At 45.4% G+C, this 15,034-nt stretch overlaps 1 protein-coding gene across 2 annotated transcripts in view; it reads right to left on the bottom strand.

Moving 5' to 3' along the window:
• Positions 1 to 14,389, bottom strand: part of ak3 (adenylate kinase 3) — a 40,051-nt gene extending 25,662 nt beyond the window's left edge. For both annotated transcript variants that reach the window (XR_011593987.1, XM_070886261.1), the window contains exon 1: positions 14,080 to 14,389. Coding sequence is in view for 1 of the 2 variants with exons in the window: in XM_070886261.1 (XP_070742362.1) it covers positions 14,080 to 14,227 (148 nt within the window). In the remaining variant the exon portion in view is untranslated. The remainder of the gene's footprint in view (positions 1 to 14,079) is intronic.
• Positions 14,390 to 15,034: the final 645 nt, after the last annotated feature.

The raw sequence follows: 15,034 nt of genomic DNA, 5'->3' as shown, positions 1-15,034 counted from the left end.
TCGTGGGCTCAGCGAGAGGCTCGGGGGCCGGTCAGAGGCTCGTGGGCTCAGCGAGAGGCTCGGGGGCCGGTCAGAGGCTCGTGGGCTCAGCGAGAGGCTCGGGGGCCGGTCAGAGGCTCGTGGGCTCAGCGAGAGGCTCGGGGGCCGGTCAGAGGCTCGTGGGCTCAGCGAGAGGCTCGGGGGCCGGTCAGAGGCTTCGGAGGCTCAGCGGGAGGCTCGGGGGCCGGTCAGAGGCTCGTGGGCTCAGTGGGAGGCTCAGGGCCCAGTCAGAGGCTCGTGGGCTCAGCGAGAGGCTCGGTGGCCGGTCAGAGGCTCGTGGGCTCAGCGAGAGGCTCGGGGGCCGGTCAGAGGCTCGTGGGCTCAGCGAGAGGCTCGGGGGCCGGTCAGAGGCTCGTGGGCTTGGCGAGAGGCTCGGGGGCCGGTCACAGGCTCGTGGGCTCGGCGAGAGGCTCGGGGGCCGGTCAGAGGCTTCGGAGACTCAGCGGGAGGCTCGGGGGCCGGTCAGAGGCTCGTGGGCTCGGCGAGAGGCTCGGGGGCCGGTCAGAGGCTCGTGGGCTCAGCGAGAGGCTCGGGGGCCGGTCAGAGGCTCGTGGGCTCAGCGAGAGGCTCGGGGGCCGGTCAGAGGCTCGTGGGCTCAGCGAGAGGCTCGGGGGCCGGTCAGAGGCTTCGGTGGCTCGGCGAGAGGCTCGGGGGCCGGTCAGAGGCTCGTGGGCTCAGCGAGAGGCTCGGGGGCCGGTCAGAGGCTCGTGGGCTCGGCGAGAGGCTCGGGGGCCGGTCAGAGGCTCGTGGGCTCAGCGAGAGGCTCGGGGGCCGGTCAGAGGCTTCGGTGGCTCGGCAGCTCAGTCAGATAATGTGGTCAGTTCAGAATGAACATGCTAGGGGCCCTAGTTCTGGGCGGGAGGCGTCGGGGGCGGGGTCTCGAGAGGATGCAGGCGCACAAAGAAAAGTACGAACAGTCCGTCCCCTAAACCAGGTGTTTCCTACATTACAATAGTTATTACATTCCAAAAGTACTTCATTAGCTGTAAACTTTGAGACATCCGGTGGTCGTGAAAGGCACTATATATATCCAAGTCTTTCTTTCTTAAAACATAAGAACATAAGAAATAGGAGCAGGAGTAGGCCATACTGCCCCTCGAGCCTGCTCCGCCATTCAATAAGATCATGGCTGATCTGATCATGGACTCAGCTCCACTTCCCTGCCCGTTCCCCATAACCCCTTATCGTTTAAGAAACTTTCTATTTCTGTCTTAAATTTATTCAGTGTTTCAGCTTTCACAGTTCTCTGAGGCAACGAATTCCACAGATTTACAACCCTCACAAGAAATTTCTCCTCATCTCAGTTTTAAATGGGCAGCCCCTTATTCTAAGATCATGCCCTCTCGTTCTAGTCTCTCCCATCAGTGGAAACATCCTCTCTGCATTCACCTTGTCAAGCCCCCTCATAATTTTATATGTTTCGATAAGATCACCTCATTCTTCTGAATTCCAATGAGTAGAGGCCCAACCTACTCAACCTTTCCTCATAAGTCAACCCCTTCATCCCCGGAATCAACCTAGTGAACTCTGAACTGCCTCCAAAGCAACTATATCCTTTCATAAATATGGAAACCAAAACTGCACGCATTATTCCAGGTGTGGTCTCACCAATACCTTATATAGCTGTAGCAAGACTTCCCTGCTTTTATACTCCATCCCCTTTTCAATAAAGGCTCAGATACCATTGGCCTTCCTGATCACTTGCTGTACCTGCATACTAACCTTTTGTGTTTCATGCACAAGTACTCCCAGGTCCTGCTGTACTGCAGCACTTTGCAATTTTTCTTCTTTTAAATAATAACTTGCTCTTTGATTTTTTTTCTGCCAAAGTGCATGACCTCACATTTTCCAACATTATACTCCATCTGCCAAATTTTTGCCCACTCGTTTTGCCTGTCTATGTCCTTTTGCAGATTTTTTGTGTCCTCCTCGCACATTGCTTTTCCTCCCATCTTTATATCATCAGCAAACTTGGCTACGTTACACTCAGTCCCTTCTTCTAAGTCGTTAATATAGATTGTAAATAGTTGGGGTCCCAGCACTGATCCCTGCGGCACCCCACTAGTTACTGGTTGCCAACCAGAGAATGAACCATTTATCCCAACTCTGTTTTCTGTTAGTTAGCCAATCCTCTATCCATGCTAATATATTACCCCCAATCCCGTGAACTTTTATCTTGTGCAGTAACCTTTTATGTGGCACCTTGTCAAATGCCTTCTGGAAGTCCAAATACACCACATCCACTGGTTCCTCTTTATCCACCCTGTTTGTTACATCCTCTAAGAACTCCTGCAAATTTGTCAAACATGACTTCTCCTTCATAAATCCATGCTGACTCTGCCTGACCGAATTTTGCTTTTCCAAATGTCCTACTACTGCTTCTCTAATAATGGACTCCAACATTTTCCCAACCACAGATGTTAGGCTAACTGGTCTATAGTTTCCTGCTTTTTGTCTGCCTCCTTTTTTAAATAGAGGCGTTACATTTGCAGTTTTCCAATCTGCTGGGACTTCTCCAGAATCCAGGGAATTTTGGTAAATTACAACCAATGCATCATTAATCCCTGCAAGTGTTAAAATTATTATAAATTAAAACAAGATCCCAATGTGACTCAGCAATATATTAAAAAATAAGTATTTGAGGTGCTGTACAGCTGCAGCATGGTGTCTGGTGCTGAACCTCATTTCATGTAAATGCATTACTTAGTACAAACTGCAGTGTTAAATGAAGTTCGTAAACAGACTATAACCAGGTGAAGTAAAACCTCCTGTACCAAGTGTGTAACTTCACCTGCAATTTAACATGGCATGGACACCATCTCATCACCTCCCATCTCTCTAACAGGCATTTTTTTTAAAGTTTTCAAAAAAAGGATATTGGCCCTGAAATCCCAGCCTCGCTGGGTCCATACGCTGTGAGTACGGACCCGGTGAGGCCTCGCAAAAGCCGGTTTTCGACACGCAATGCGCATGCGCCGAAAACTGGCTTTTCCAATCTGTCAAGATTTCCCTGCAGGAAAGACATTCGCGCGGGCGAGATTGGGCTATCTGCCCAGCAAATGTCCTTCAAACTCTTGCGCCTGATAAAAGCAGGCGCATGGCCTACTTTTACCAGCGCAAGAGTTTTAAAACATAAAAATAAAATTTTAAAAACACACATTTTTTGTTTGAAAACCCTGTCCACTAAGGTAAGTTTATTTTACAAAACACTTAAAAAAAAATCCAAAAAGTATTTTTTTTTCTAAAACATTTAATTAACTTTAATTTCAATTAATTTTAAGTATGTGTGGTGTTTTTTAAATTTTTTTATGTTGTGTTTGGGTGTTTTAGGATAGTAATAGGAACTTGGAGATACGGAGTTCCCATTATTATCAATACTGTGCCATGATTGGTTGTCCAGTCCCATGTGACTCCAAGACGTGGATGCACTGCGAAGAGCGGGAAGAGAAGACTTCCGACCAGAATCCAAGGCGCCTCCTGGACCGCCAGGCACTTTTGCAAAAAAATTTCGCGTCGGAGACATTCGTCCGAAGAAAGCCTCCAACCAGAATTTTAGCCCCATTGAGCCACATTGTGGGTTCAAGTCCGACTTCAGAGACTGGAGTAAAAAAATATTTAAGCCAATACTCTAGCACAGTAATGAGGGAGTGCTGCACTGTCGGAGGTACTGGCTTTTGGCTGTTACACTAGAGCCCCATCTGCCCGCTCAGGTGGATCTAAAAGATCCCATGGCACTATTCGAAGAGCAGGGGAGTTCTCCAGGTATCCTAGCCAACATTTATCCCTCAACCAACACATAAAACAAATAATCTAGTAATTTATTTCATTGCAGTTTGTGGGACCTTGCTGTATGGAAATTGACAGCCATGTATGCTGATGATGTTTCTCCTGTGTCCCATCTGCCCTCTTTCCACCCCCACCTCCATCGCCCTGCCTGCCCACTCTCACATGTTAAAGACTAAATAAAGTTAGGAAGATGGTGTAAGCAGTTAGCATTGATTAATACAAATACAAAATGAGCTAATTTTTTTCAGATAACAACATTCTGGGATACACTATGAGAGTAATTTGAGACACAACGGGCCCAAGTTTCCACATGATTTGCGCCTGATTTTTAGGAGCAACTGGTGGTGAACGGACTATCTTAGAAATCGCAATTCTCCACATTTTTTTTTCTGCAGTTCTAGTCAGTTAGAACAGTTTCACTTTGGAACAGAATTTTTTCTTCAAAAGGGGGCGTGTCCGGCCACTGACGCCTGATTTCAAAGTTTCCACAGTGAAAACATACTCCAAACTAAAGTAGAATGGAGCAAGTGAAGATTTTTGTCGAACTGAAAAAACCTGTTCTACACATTAAAAAATCAGGCGCAGGTTACAAATTAGGCGTCCAGAACGAGGTGGGGGGGGGAGGGAAGTCATTAAATTCTATAATAAATCCTTATTTATACTTATACAAATATTATACAAATAAATCCAACCTGAATAAAAATTTATAAGCAAAGAAAAGATTAAATAAACCATCTTCCTATCTGTGTGAAAGTGCTTCAGCCAGGGAGAATTCTGCAGGAAGCCTCACAAGTTGAGGCAGCCGTTCCCGCGGGGGGCGGGGGGGGGGGGGAAGGAGACAGTGAGAAGGCTGCAGGAAGCCTCACAAGTTCAGCAGCCATTCCCGATCGCAGTGGGGGGAGGCCGTCGGGAAACGGCTGCCTCAACTTTCTGAGGCTTCCTGCAGCCTTCTCACTGCTGCAAGAAGCCTCAGTACTGATGGCAATGTGCTTTTATTAAAAAATGTTCAAAAATTAAACAGCTACAAAGAACTACAAAAATGGCCGAGTGCCAATGTTTCCTTCACACTGCGCGTGCGCGAACGCTCCAACGCGCACGCGCAGGGTTGCCGGCAGGAAAAAAACTAATTTAAATGGTACCCGCCCCCTCCCACTTACAAAATCGGCGCGAGTGGTAGGCTCCGCCCCCCTGGGCGCCACGCCAAGCAGACATGGAGCTGCAGGGCGCTCCAGAATCGCGCATTTTTTTTCCGGCGCGAAAAACGGGCGCCCAGCTCGGAGGGGCGCCCGTTTTTTATCGTGTGGAAACTTGGGGCCAACATGTGGTAAGTATTGCATGCTTTGGAGAAACAGGTGACTTTGTACCGATGGTTCCCAAAACTCTCCACTACTGGGGTTTGCCTCTATCCCATGATTGCTATGATTAGTTAACAACTTCATTAGAGTTGAATCATGCGACTCCCAGGATAGTAGGTGAACAAGATGCACCGTGGTCTTTTCTCGCCTAACAATTCCTATGTTAAAATGGATATGTTAACTGAATTACTAATTAGGCTATGTTTGATTGACAGTTTATCATGCGAGGTCACACGGTTTTAAATGTGCAATAAATCACTGATTTAATAACTTCACCCTTAAAGCATGAATAATTTGATCAGACAATGCTATCTAAACCAGCTATATCTACCAACTAAACCAGATATCAGAGGTCAGACTGGTTCTGGAAAGGGTAGTCATTGCCAAGGTTACCTTCTGTACAACAAATACAAGTAGAAAGCTAATCATGGCAATAATGTCTGTACTTGTATTGAGTTTTTCCAGTCGTAGCCAGAGAATCATCTGCTACGGCTTCTCTTCCCACTCCCGCACAGTTACCTCTGATGTCGCCCAAGGATATTTCCTTGGCCTCCTCCTGTTTCTCATCTACATGCTGCCCCTCGGCAACATCATCCAAAAACACAGCCTCAATTTCCACATGTAGGCTGACAACATTCAGCTCACCACCACCTTTCTCAACCCCTCCATGGTCTCTAAATTGTCAGACTGCTTATCCAACATCCAGTACTAGATGAGCAGAAATTTGCTCCAACTAAATATTGGGAAGACTAAAGCTATTGTCTTCGGTCCCGACCACAAACTCCGTTCCCTGGCCATTAACTACATCACTCTTCCTGGCAACTGCCTTGAGGCTGAACCAGACTGTTCGCAACCTTGGTATCATATTTGACCCCGAGATTAGCTTTTAACTACATATCCATGCCATCACCAAGACAGTCTTTTCCACCTCCGTTACATCGCCCGACTCAGCTCATCTGCTGATAAGACCTCCATTTATGACAGTCACCTCTAGACTTGGCTATTCCAACACATTCCAGGACGGCCTCCCACGTCTTACCCTCCGTGCACTTGAGGTCATCCGAAACTCTGCTGCCCAAATCTTAACTTGCACCAAGTCCCCATCATCCCTGTGCTCGTTGACCTACATTGGTTGCTTAAGCAACGCCTTGATTTCAAAATTCCTCCATGGCCTCACCCCTCCTATCTCTAATCTCCTCCAGCCCTGTAACCCTCATATCTGTGCTCCTCCAATTCGGACCTCTTGAGCATCCCCGTTTTTAATCACTCCACCACTGACAGCGTGCCTTCAGCTGCCGAGGCCCTAAGCTTTAAAATTCCCTCCCTAAACCTCTCTTTCCTCCTTTAAGACGCTCCTTAAAATCTAAACCTTTGACCAAGCTTTTGATCAGCTGCCTCAATATCAGTGTCAAATTTTGTTTGCTAACACTCCCGTGAAGCACCTTGGATGTTTTACTACGTTAAAGGCGTTATACAAATACAAATTGTTGTCGTTTTCTATGTTTAAGGCACTATATAAATGCAAGTTGTTATCGTTAATACATAAAGAACAGGATTCTAACCCACACTACCATCCATATACCTGAAAAGAAGAAATCAAATATAAAAAAATGTAAACAGCAATCGTCTCGGGTGCATCAAGCATTCCACATAACACTGAAAAAACGTGAGTGATTCCTTTCCCTGCAACACATATTTCCTGCTGCCTGTATATAAAAAAAATCAGAAGCAGCACAACTACTGTTCACAATGTGACAGTCCCAAAGTTGACTTAAAAACACCTGATAAGCAACAGAATGATACTGTGTCCCCAATTCAGCAACAGGCCCAACACTACTTGTTCATTCACAAATTAACGTTTGGGTGTGGAGACAGACCTGTCTGGGTCTAACAACACGAAAATGTGAGACCTGGACTTCTAGGATTTCAACAGGTACAGTAGTGTATGGTTATATTACTGGACTAATAATCCAAAGAGCACGTGTTCAAATCAGTTTGAGAATTCACTTAAAAAAATCTGGAAATGAAAAGTTGGTATCAGTAAAAGTTGTCAGATTGTCGTAAAACTAGTTGACTGTCCTTTAGGGAAGGAAAATTCCCATCCTTACCCAATCTGGCCTGTATGCGACTCTAGTCCCACACTAACGTGATTGACTCTTAACTTCCTTTTGAAGTGGCCTAACAAGCCACTACATTGAATCAAACCACTACCGGCAGTTCAAGAAAAAGACCCATCACCACCTTCTCAGGGCAATAAGACATGGGCAATAAATACTTGCCTTGCCAGCAGCACCCACATCCCAAGAATGCATAACAAAAGAATTACACTCCAGTAGTCTTACAGTACAGTGCTATCCTTTTATAGCCACGCATTATGCCAGACACCAAGCTGCAGGGTGGCTTGTTGGAGTTAGTTTGGTTGTTCATTCTCAGCTGGGTAATGAAGTATTGGCAAAGTGGTGTACCCAAGGGCATTGTGACAGGGCTGGCAGGTGGGGAGCATTCAACCCTGCATGGAAGGTTGAGGACCAAAGTTGTTTAGAGTGTGACTGGACTGGATAAGCTTATGAATGAATGTTTGAATTTTCATGGCTTCAGCTGATGGGCAACTGTCAGGGTGTTGCATGTCAGAGAACTTTATTGGTGGAATGCAATTGGTCTTTTTTTTAAGAACTTGATTCGATCCACTTTGGTGTGGAAGGTGGAAACAGGGGAGGTGACCAGGATTCGTACTCCTGACTGCTATCCAGCTCCCTCTATTTGAAATGCCCATGCAGTGTTAGACAAGGACAGCATCAGATATTACGTCCCTTCCATAGTTGGAGACACAAGGTGTCAAGGCTCAGACATGAATAATTGTCACTTAGGTAATCTCGCTTACCCTTCAGTCTTTAGTTCTGATGAAGACTACTCACCTAAAACATCATAAACTGTGTCATACTCACGTGGTAGCATTCTTGCCTCAGCCAGCAAGTCGTGGATTTACATCCCACTCCTGAGACTTGAGCACATAAGCTTGGCTGACACTTCAATATTAGAGATGCTGTCTGCTCTTTCATAGAAATAAAAGATTCTATGGCACTATGTGAAGAAGAGCATAGTTGCTCCTGGTATCCTAGCCAATATTTATCCATCAACCAACACCACAAAACACAGACTTTTCTGGTCATTAACTCATTGCTGTTTGTGGGGCCTTGCTGTGTGCTAATCGGTTGCAGCGTTTCCCTACATTACTACAAAGACTACACTTCAAAAGTACTTCACAAGCTGTGAATGCTTTAGAATGTCCCAAAATATTAAGGCGGATATATAAATGAAAGTCCTTTCTTTTCTTTTTACCTAACAGATTCTGAGTAACCTGCTGTGTATTTTCAGCTTTTTTTGTTCTTTATACCAGAATTAGTACTGGTAGGGCAATGTCAGTTTTAACATACGTCAATTTGATCATCTTTGTCAAATAAACTAATGGTCTACTATAATCAGCATGGATTTATGAAGGGGAAGTCATGTTTGACAAATTTGCTGGAATTCTTTGAGGATGTAATGAAGAGGGTGGATAAAAGGGAACCAGTGGATGTAGTGTATTTGGACTTCCAAAAAGGCATTTGACAAGGTGCCACATAAAAGGTCGCTGCACAAGATAAAAGTTCACGGGGTTGGGGGCAATATATTAGCATGGATAGAGGATTGGCTAACTAACAGAAAACAGAGAGTCGGGATAAATAGTTCATTCTCGGGTTGGCAACCAGTAACTAGTGGGGTGCCGCAGGGATCAGTGCTGGGACCCCAACTATTTACAATCCATATTAACGACTTGGAAGAAGGGACCGAGTGTAACGTAGCCAAGTTTGTTGCCGATACAAAGATGGGAGGAAAAGCAATATGTGAGGAGGACACAAAAAATCTGCAAAAGGACGTAGATAGGCTAAGTGAATGGGCAAAAAGTTGGCAAATGGAGTATAATGTTGGAAAGTTTGAGGTCATGCACTTTGGCAGAAAAAATAAATCACAGAACAAGTTATTATTTAAATGTAGAAAAATTTCAAAGCGCTGCAGTACAGCGGGACCTGGGGGTACTTGTGCATGAAACACAAAAGGATAGTATGCAGGTACAGCAAGTGATCAGGAAGGCCAATGGAATCTTGGCCTTTATTGCAAAGGGGATGGAGTATAAAAGCAGGGAAGTCTTGCTACAGCTGTACAGGGTATTGGTGAGGCCACACCTGGAATACTGCGTGCAGTTTTGGTTTCCATATTTATGAAAGGATATACTTGCTTTGGAGGCAGTTCAGAGAAGGTTCACTAGGTTGATTCCAGAGATGAGGGGGTTGACTTATGAGGAAAGGTTGAGTAGGTTGGGCCTCGACTCATTGGAATTCAGAAGAATGAGCGGTGATCTTATCGAAACGGATAAGATTATGAGGGGAGCTTACAAGGTGGATGATGTTTGCACTAATAGGGGAGATTAGAACTAGGGGGCATAATCTTAGAATAAGGGGCCGCCCATTTAAAACTGAGATGAGGAGGAATTTCTTCTCTGAGGTTCGTAAATCTGTGGAATTTGGTGCCTCAGGGAGCTGTGGAAGCTGGGTCATTGACTAAATTTAAGACAGCGAGAGACAGTTTCTTCACCGGATAAGGGATTAAGGGGTTATGGGGAGCGGGCAGGGAAGTGGACCCGAGTCCATGATCAGATCAGCCATGATCTTATTGAATGGCGGAGCGGGCGCGAGGGGTTGTATGGCCTACTCCTGTTCCTATTTCTTATGTTCTTATAATGGTTTTTTGCTGAAACCTTCATCTTTGCCTTTGTTACCTCTAGACTTCACTACATCAATGCTCTCCTCGCATTCCACCCTCTAAATTTGAGCTCATCCAAAACCCGGTTACCTGTATTAGCATCGAGTCTTGTTCACCCATTGCCCTTGTGGTCGCTGATCTATATTGGCTCTGTGTGCAACAACCTTTTGATTTTAAAATTCTCATCCTTTATTTCAATCCCTCCATAGCCTTGCCTCTCCCTACCTCTAACTTCCTCCAGCATTACAGCCCTTGAATTCTGGACTCTTGCGCATTCCCGATTTTCAGCGCTCCACCATTGGCAGCCATGCATTCAATTGATGGGGAACATGGAGGTGGCAGAAACTCTGAACAAATATTTTGGATCAGTCTTTACAGTAGAGGACACTAAAAATATCCCAACAGTGGATAGTCAAGGGGCTATGGGGGGGGGGGGGGCGGTGGGAGGAACTTAACACAATCACAATCACTAAGGAGGTGGTACTCAGTAAGATAATGGGACTAAATACAGACAAACCCCCTGGACCTGATGGCTTGCATCCTCAGGTCTTGAGAAGTAGCGGCAGGGATTGTGGATGCATTGATTGTGATTTACCAAAATTCCCTGGATTCTGGGGAAGTCCCAGCAGATTGAAATACTGAAAATGTAACGCCCCTATTTAAATAAGGAGGCAGACAAAAAGCAGGAAACTATAGACCAGTTAGCCTAACATTTGTGGTTGTGAAAATGTTGGAGCCCATTATTAAAGAAGCAGTAGAAGGACATCTGGAATAATTCAGTCAGGCAGAGTCAGCATAGATTTAGAAAGAGGAATTCATGTTTGACAAATTTGCTGGAATTCTTGAGGATGTGACGAACAGGGTGGATGAAGGGGAACCAGTGTGGTGTATTTGGACTTCCAAAAGGCATTTGACAAGGTGCCACATAAAAGGTTACTGCACAAGATAAAAGTTCATGGGGTTGGGGGTAATATATTAGGATGGATAGAGGATTGGCTAACTAACAGAAAACAGAGGCGGGATAAATGGGCAATTCTCGGGTTGGCAATCAGTAACTAGTGGGGTGCCGCAGGGATCAGTGCTGGGACCCCAACTATTTACAATCTATATTAACAACTTGGAAGAAAGGACCGAGTGTAACAAAGCCAAGTTTGCTGACAATACAAAGATGGGAGGAAAAGCAATGTGTGAGGTCACAAAAAACCTGCAAAAGGACAGACAGGGTAGGTAAGTGGGCAAAAATTTGGCAGATGGGGTATAATGTTGGAGTGTGAGGTCATGCACTTTGGCAGAAAAAAATTGAAGATCAAGTTATTATTTAAATGGAGAAAAATTGCAAAGTGCTGCAGTACAGTGGGACCTGGAACACAAAAGGATAGTATGTAGGTACAGCAAGTGATCAGGAAGGACAATGGTATCTTGGCCTTTACTGCAAAGGGGATGGAGTATAAAAGCAGGAAAGTCTTGCTACAGTTAAACAGGGTATTGGTGAGGCCACACTTAAAATACTGCATACAGTTTTGTTTTCCATATTTACGAAAGGATATACTTGCTTTGGAGGCAGTTCAGAGAAGGTTCACTAGGTCGATTCCGGAAATGAGGAGGTTGACTTATGAGGAAAGGTCGAGTAGGTTGGGCCTCCACTCATTGGAATTCAGAAGAATGAGAAGTGATCTTGTCGAAACGCATAACGTTATGAGGGGGCTTGACAAGGTGGATGCAGAGAGGATGTTTCCACTGATAGGGGAGACTAGAACTAGGGGGCATAATCTTAGAATAAGGGGCCACCCATTTAAAACTGAGATGAGGAGGAATTTCTTCTCCCAGAGGGTTGTAAATCTGTGGAATTTGCTGCCTCAGAGAGCTGTGGAAACTGGGTCATTGACTAAATTTAAGACAGCGATAGACAGTTTCTTAACCGATAAAGGAATAAGGGGTTATGGGGAGAGGGCAGGAAAGTGGTCCCGAGTCCATGATCGGATCAGCCATGATCGTATTAAATGGCGGAGCAGGCTCGAGGAGCCATATGGCCTACTCCTGCTCCTATTTCTTATGTTCTTATGCCTAGGCCCCAAGCTCTGAAATTCCCTCCCTAAACCTCTGTCACTCTCTCCTCCTTTCAGACAGAACTTAAAACCTACCTCTTCGACCAAGTTTTTGGTCACCTGTCCCAATATCTCCTTATGTGGCTCAGTGTTAATTTTGTTTGATCGCTCCTGTGAAGTACCTTGGGACATTTTACTATGTCAAAAAGGTGCTGTACAAAATGCAAGTTGTTGTTGTTGCTATAATCAAGATTTTAACAACATTTACCACAATAGAATTATGTACACATACTGTCATCATCATCATAGGCAGTCCCTCGAAATCGAAGAAGACTTGCTTCCACTCTGAGTTCTCAGATGACTGTACAGTCCAATATGGGAATTACAGTCTCTGTCACAGGTGGGACAGACAGTCGTTGAAGGAAAGGGTGGGTGGGGAGCCTGGTTTGCTGCATGCTCCTTCCGCTGTCTGTGTTTGTTTTCTGCATGCTCTCGGTGATGAGACTAGAGGTGCTCAGCGCCCTCCCGGATGTCCCGTCACATCGTCTGTCATCGAATTACAGTACGCAGACGACGCTTGCGTCTGCACACATTCAGAGGCTGAACACATACTGTAGGGTAGAAGTAACTGATTACTTTGATGTTGCATTTAAGACTATAGTAGGTTTACTGTGCCAGTTATAGGAAACACCCACAGTGTTCAGCTAACTTTTGAGAACTGCCAAGTGAGCAAAACAGGCGACAAAGGAAGGTCTGAAAAAATTCTCACGAGGCACTGTTTCCTCAACTCCATCGTTCTTTTACTTGCCTATTGCAAAAGCTATAACCCCCTTTTTACAAGTTCCTAATTATTGCTTTCTTTACAAAATCCTTCGATATGTCAATTTAAAATCGATTTAGAAAGCAAGGTTCATTGAAAATGTTTTTTGTGGTTTAGTTTGCTGAAAAAAAAATAATTACAGAACAATCACTTCTTCTACAAGGGAACAAGTTTTATTGTCGTTTATCCCCCTGCAATCTGTCCCACGTTGAGTGGGGCCTAAGTTTTAATATTGAAGAGACAAACTGAATGGATGGTCAACAGGCACAAAGCAAATACAATGATGTATTTCCCCATCCAACTATGAGAATCTGTATTTACATCAAGTCTTCAACTTCACAACTACTCCATTTTGAATTTGAAACATGATAGAAATCAAATACCAAGTCGCTGTTCTTACTAAGCATAAAACATTGTTAAAGAAAACTTGCATTTATATAGCACCTTTCACAACTTCAAGACATCCGAAGGTGCTTTATTACCACTGAAGTACTTTTGAAGTGTAGTCACTGTTGTAGTGTAGGACATGCAGCAGCCAATTTGCAAGGTTCCACAAACAGCAATGAGGTAATGACCAGATCATCTGTTTTAGGTGTTGGTTGAGAGATAAATATTAGCCAGGGCAATTGGAGAACGACCCTGCTCTTCTTCAAATACCTGTAGTGTCATAGGATCTTTCACATCCACCTGAGGGGGGCAGCGGAGGCCTCAGTTTAACATCCCATTGACAGCACTCCCTCAGTACTGCATGCAAGAGTCAGCCTGGACTATGTGCTCAAATCTCCGGAGTCGGGCTTGGACCCACAACCTTCGGACTCAGAGGCCAGGGTGCGATCACTGAGAGAAGGCTGACACTCAACACAATAAAAAGATTAAATGTTATTTGTGGCCTGAAGCCCGCCCATTATTTTAAAAATGTTCAATCGGTTTTCACACATTTTGACATCTTTCTGCAGGATTCTCGCTTCAAGTCACTTTAAGGAAAACGTTCTGGTTTAACAGGCACAATTCCGGAACTAAATTTTGCGTCAAACCGTGGATACTGGGAAAATACCGAAAATTGCAAATGAGTTACAAAAAAAAGAATGATATTGGAGTCGCTGGCGCCGCACTTTAAAACGATGCAATGTTGCTGAGAGTTACGCGTCCAGACAGAACATGCAAGTCCAACAAAGTGGGAGTGGAGTGCGGGTGTGGGGAGGGGAGGGGATGGAGATAAGGCCACTGTCGGTACCTGTTCCATTCGCGAGGTTTGTCCGCAGCAGCTCCCCGCTGGACAGATGCTGCAGTCCGAAGGTCTGGACGATGCGTTGGGACATGGTCCCTTTGCCCGACCCGGGAGGGCCCATGATGATGGCACGGAACAGCGCCCGCGCCACCATGACTGGGGATCAGCCGTGCGGGGCGCCGGAGACTTTCCAGCGCCGCGAATCGGTAGTGGGGAGAGGCGAGCCGCAGCTTCCCTCCTCCTCCTCCTCCGCTCGGGACCGGCGCCGGGACACTGCAGCCGTCCGCCGGCGTCTGCACTTCGCACCGGTCCAAGAGGCGGCATCAGGGCTTCTTAACAGGAAGTGACACTGTGCCGAGAGGAGGGAAGAGCAGAGGAGCTGTAATCAGCAACTGTCATCGGGGGATATCGCAGGGATTGTAATCAGGGGATATCATCAGGGATTGTAATCAGGGGATATCATCAGGGATTGTAATCAGAGAATATCATCAGCGATTGTAATCAGGCGATATCATCAGCGATTGTAATCAGAGAATATCATCAGCGATTGTAATCAGGGGATATCATCAGCGATTGTAATCAGGGGATATCATCAGGGATTGTAAGCAGAGAATATCATCAGCGATTGTAATCAGGGGATATCATCAGCGATTGTAATCAGGGGATATCATCAGGGATTGTAAGCAGAGAATATCATCAGCGATTGTAATCAGGGAATATCATCAGGGATTGTAATCAGGGGATATCATCAGCGATTGTAATCAGGGGATATCATCAGGGATTGTAAACAGAGAATATTATCAGGGATTGTAATCAGAGAATATCATCGGGGATTGTAATCAGGGGATATCATCAGCGATTGTATTCAGGGGATATCATCAGGGTTGTAAGCAGAGAATATCATCAGGGATTGTAATCAGGGGATATCATCAGGGATTGTAAGCAGAGAATATTATCAGGG

Source organism: Pristiophorus japonicus, chromosome 1, assembly GCF_044704955.1.
Source record: "Pristiophorus japonicus isolate sPriJap1 chromosome 1, sPriJap1.hap1, whole genome shotgun sequence".
In the NCBI taxonomy this organism is placed as follows: Eukaryota; Metazoa; Chordata; class Chondrichthyes; family Pristiophoridae; genus Pristiophorus; species Pristiophorus japonicus.
The sequence above is the reverse complement of the archived record's forward strand: the minus strand, read 5'-3'. Positions and strand labels throughout refer to the sequence as shown.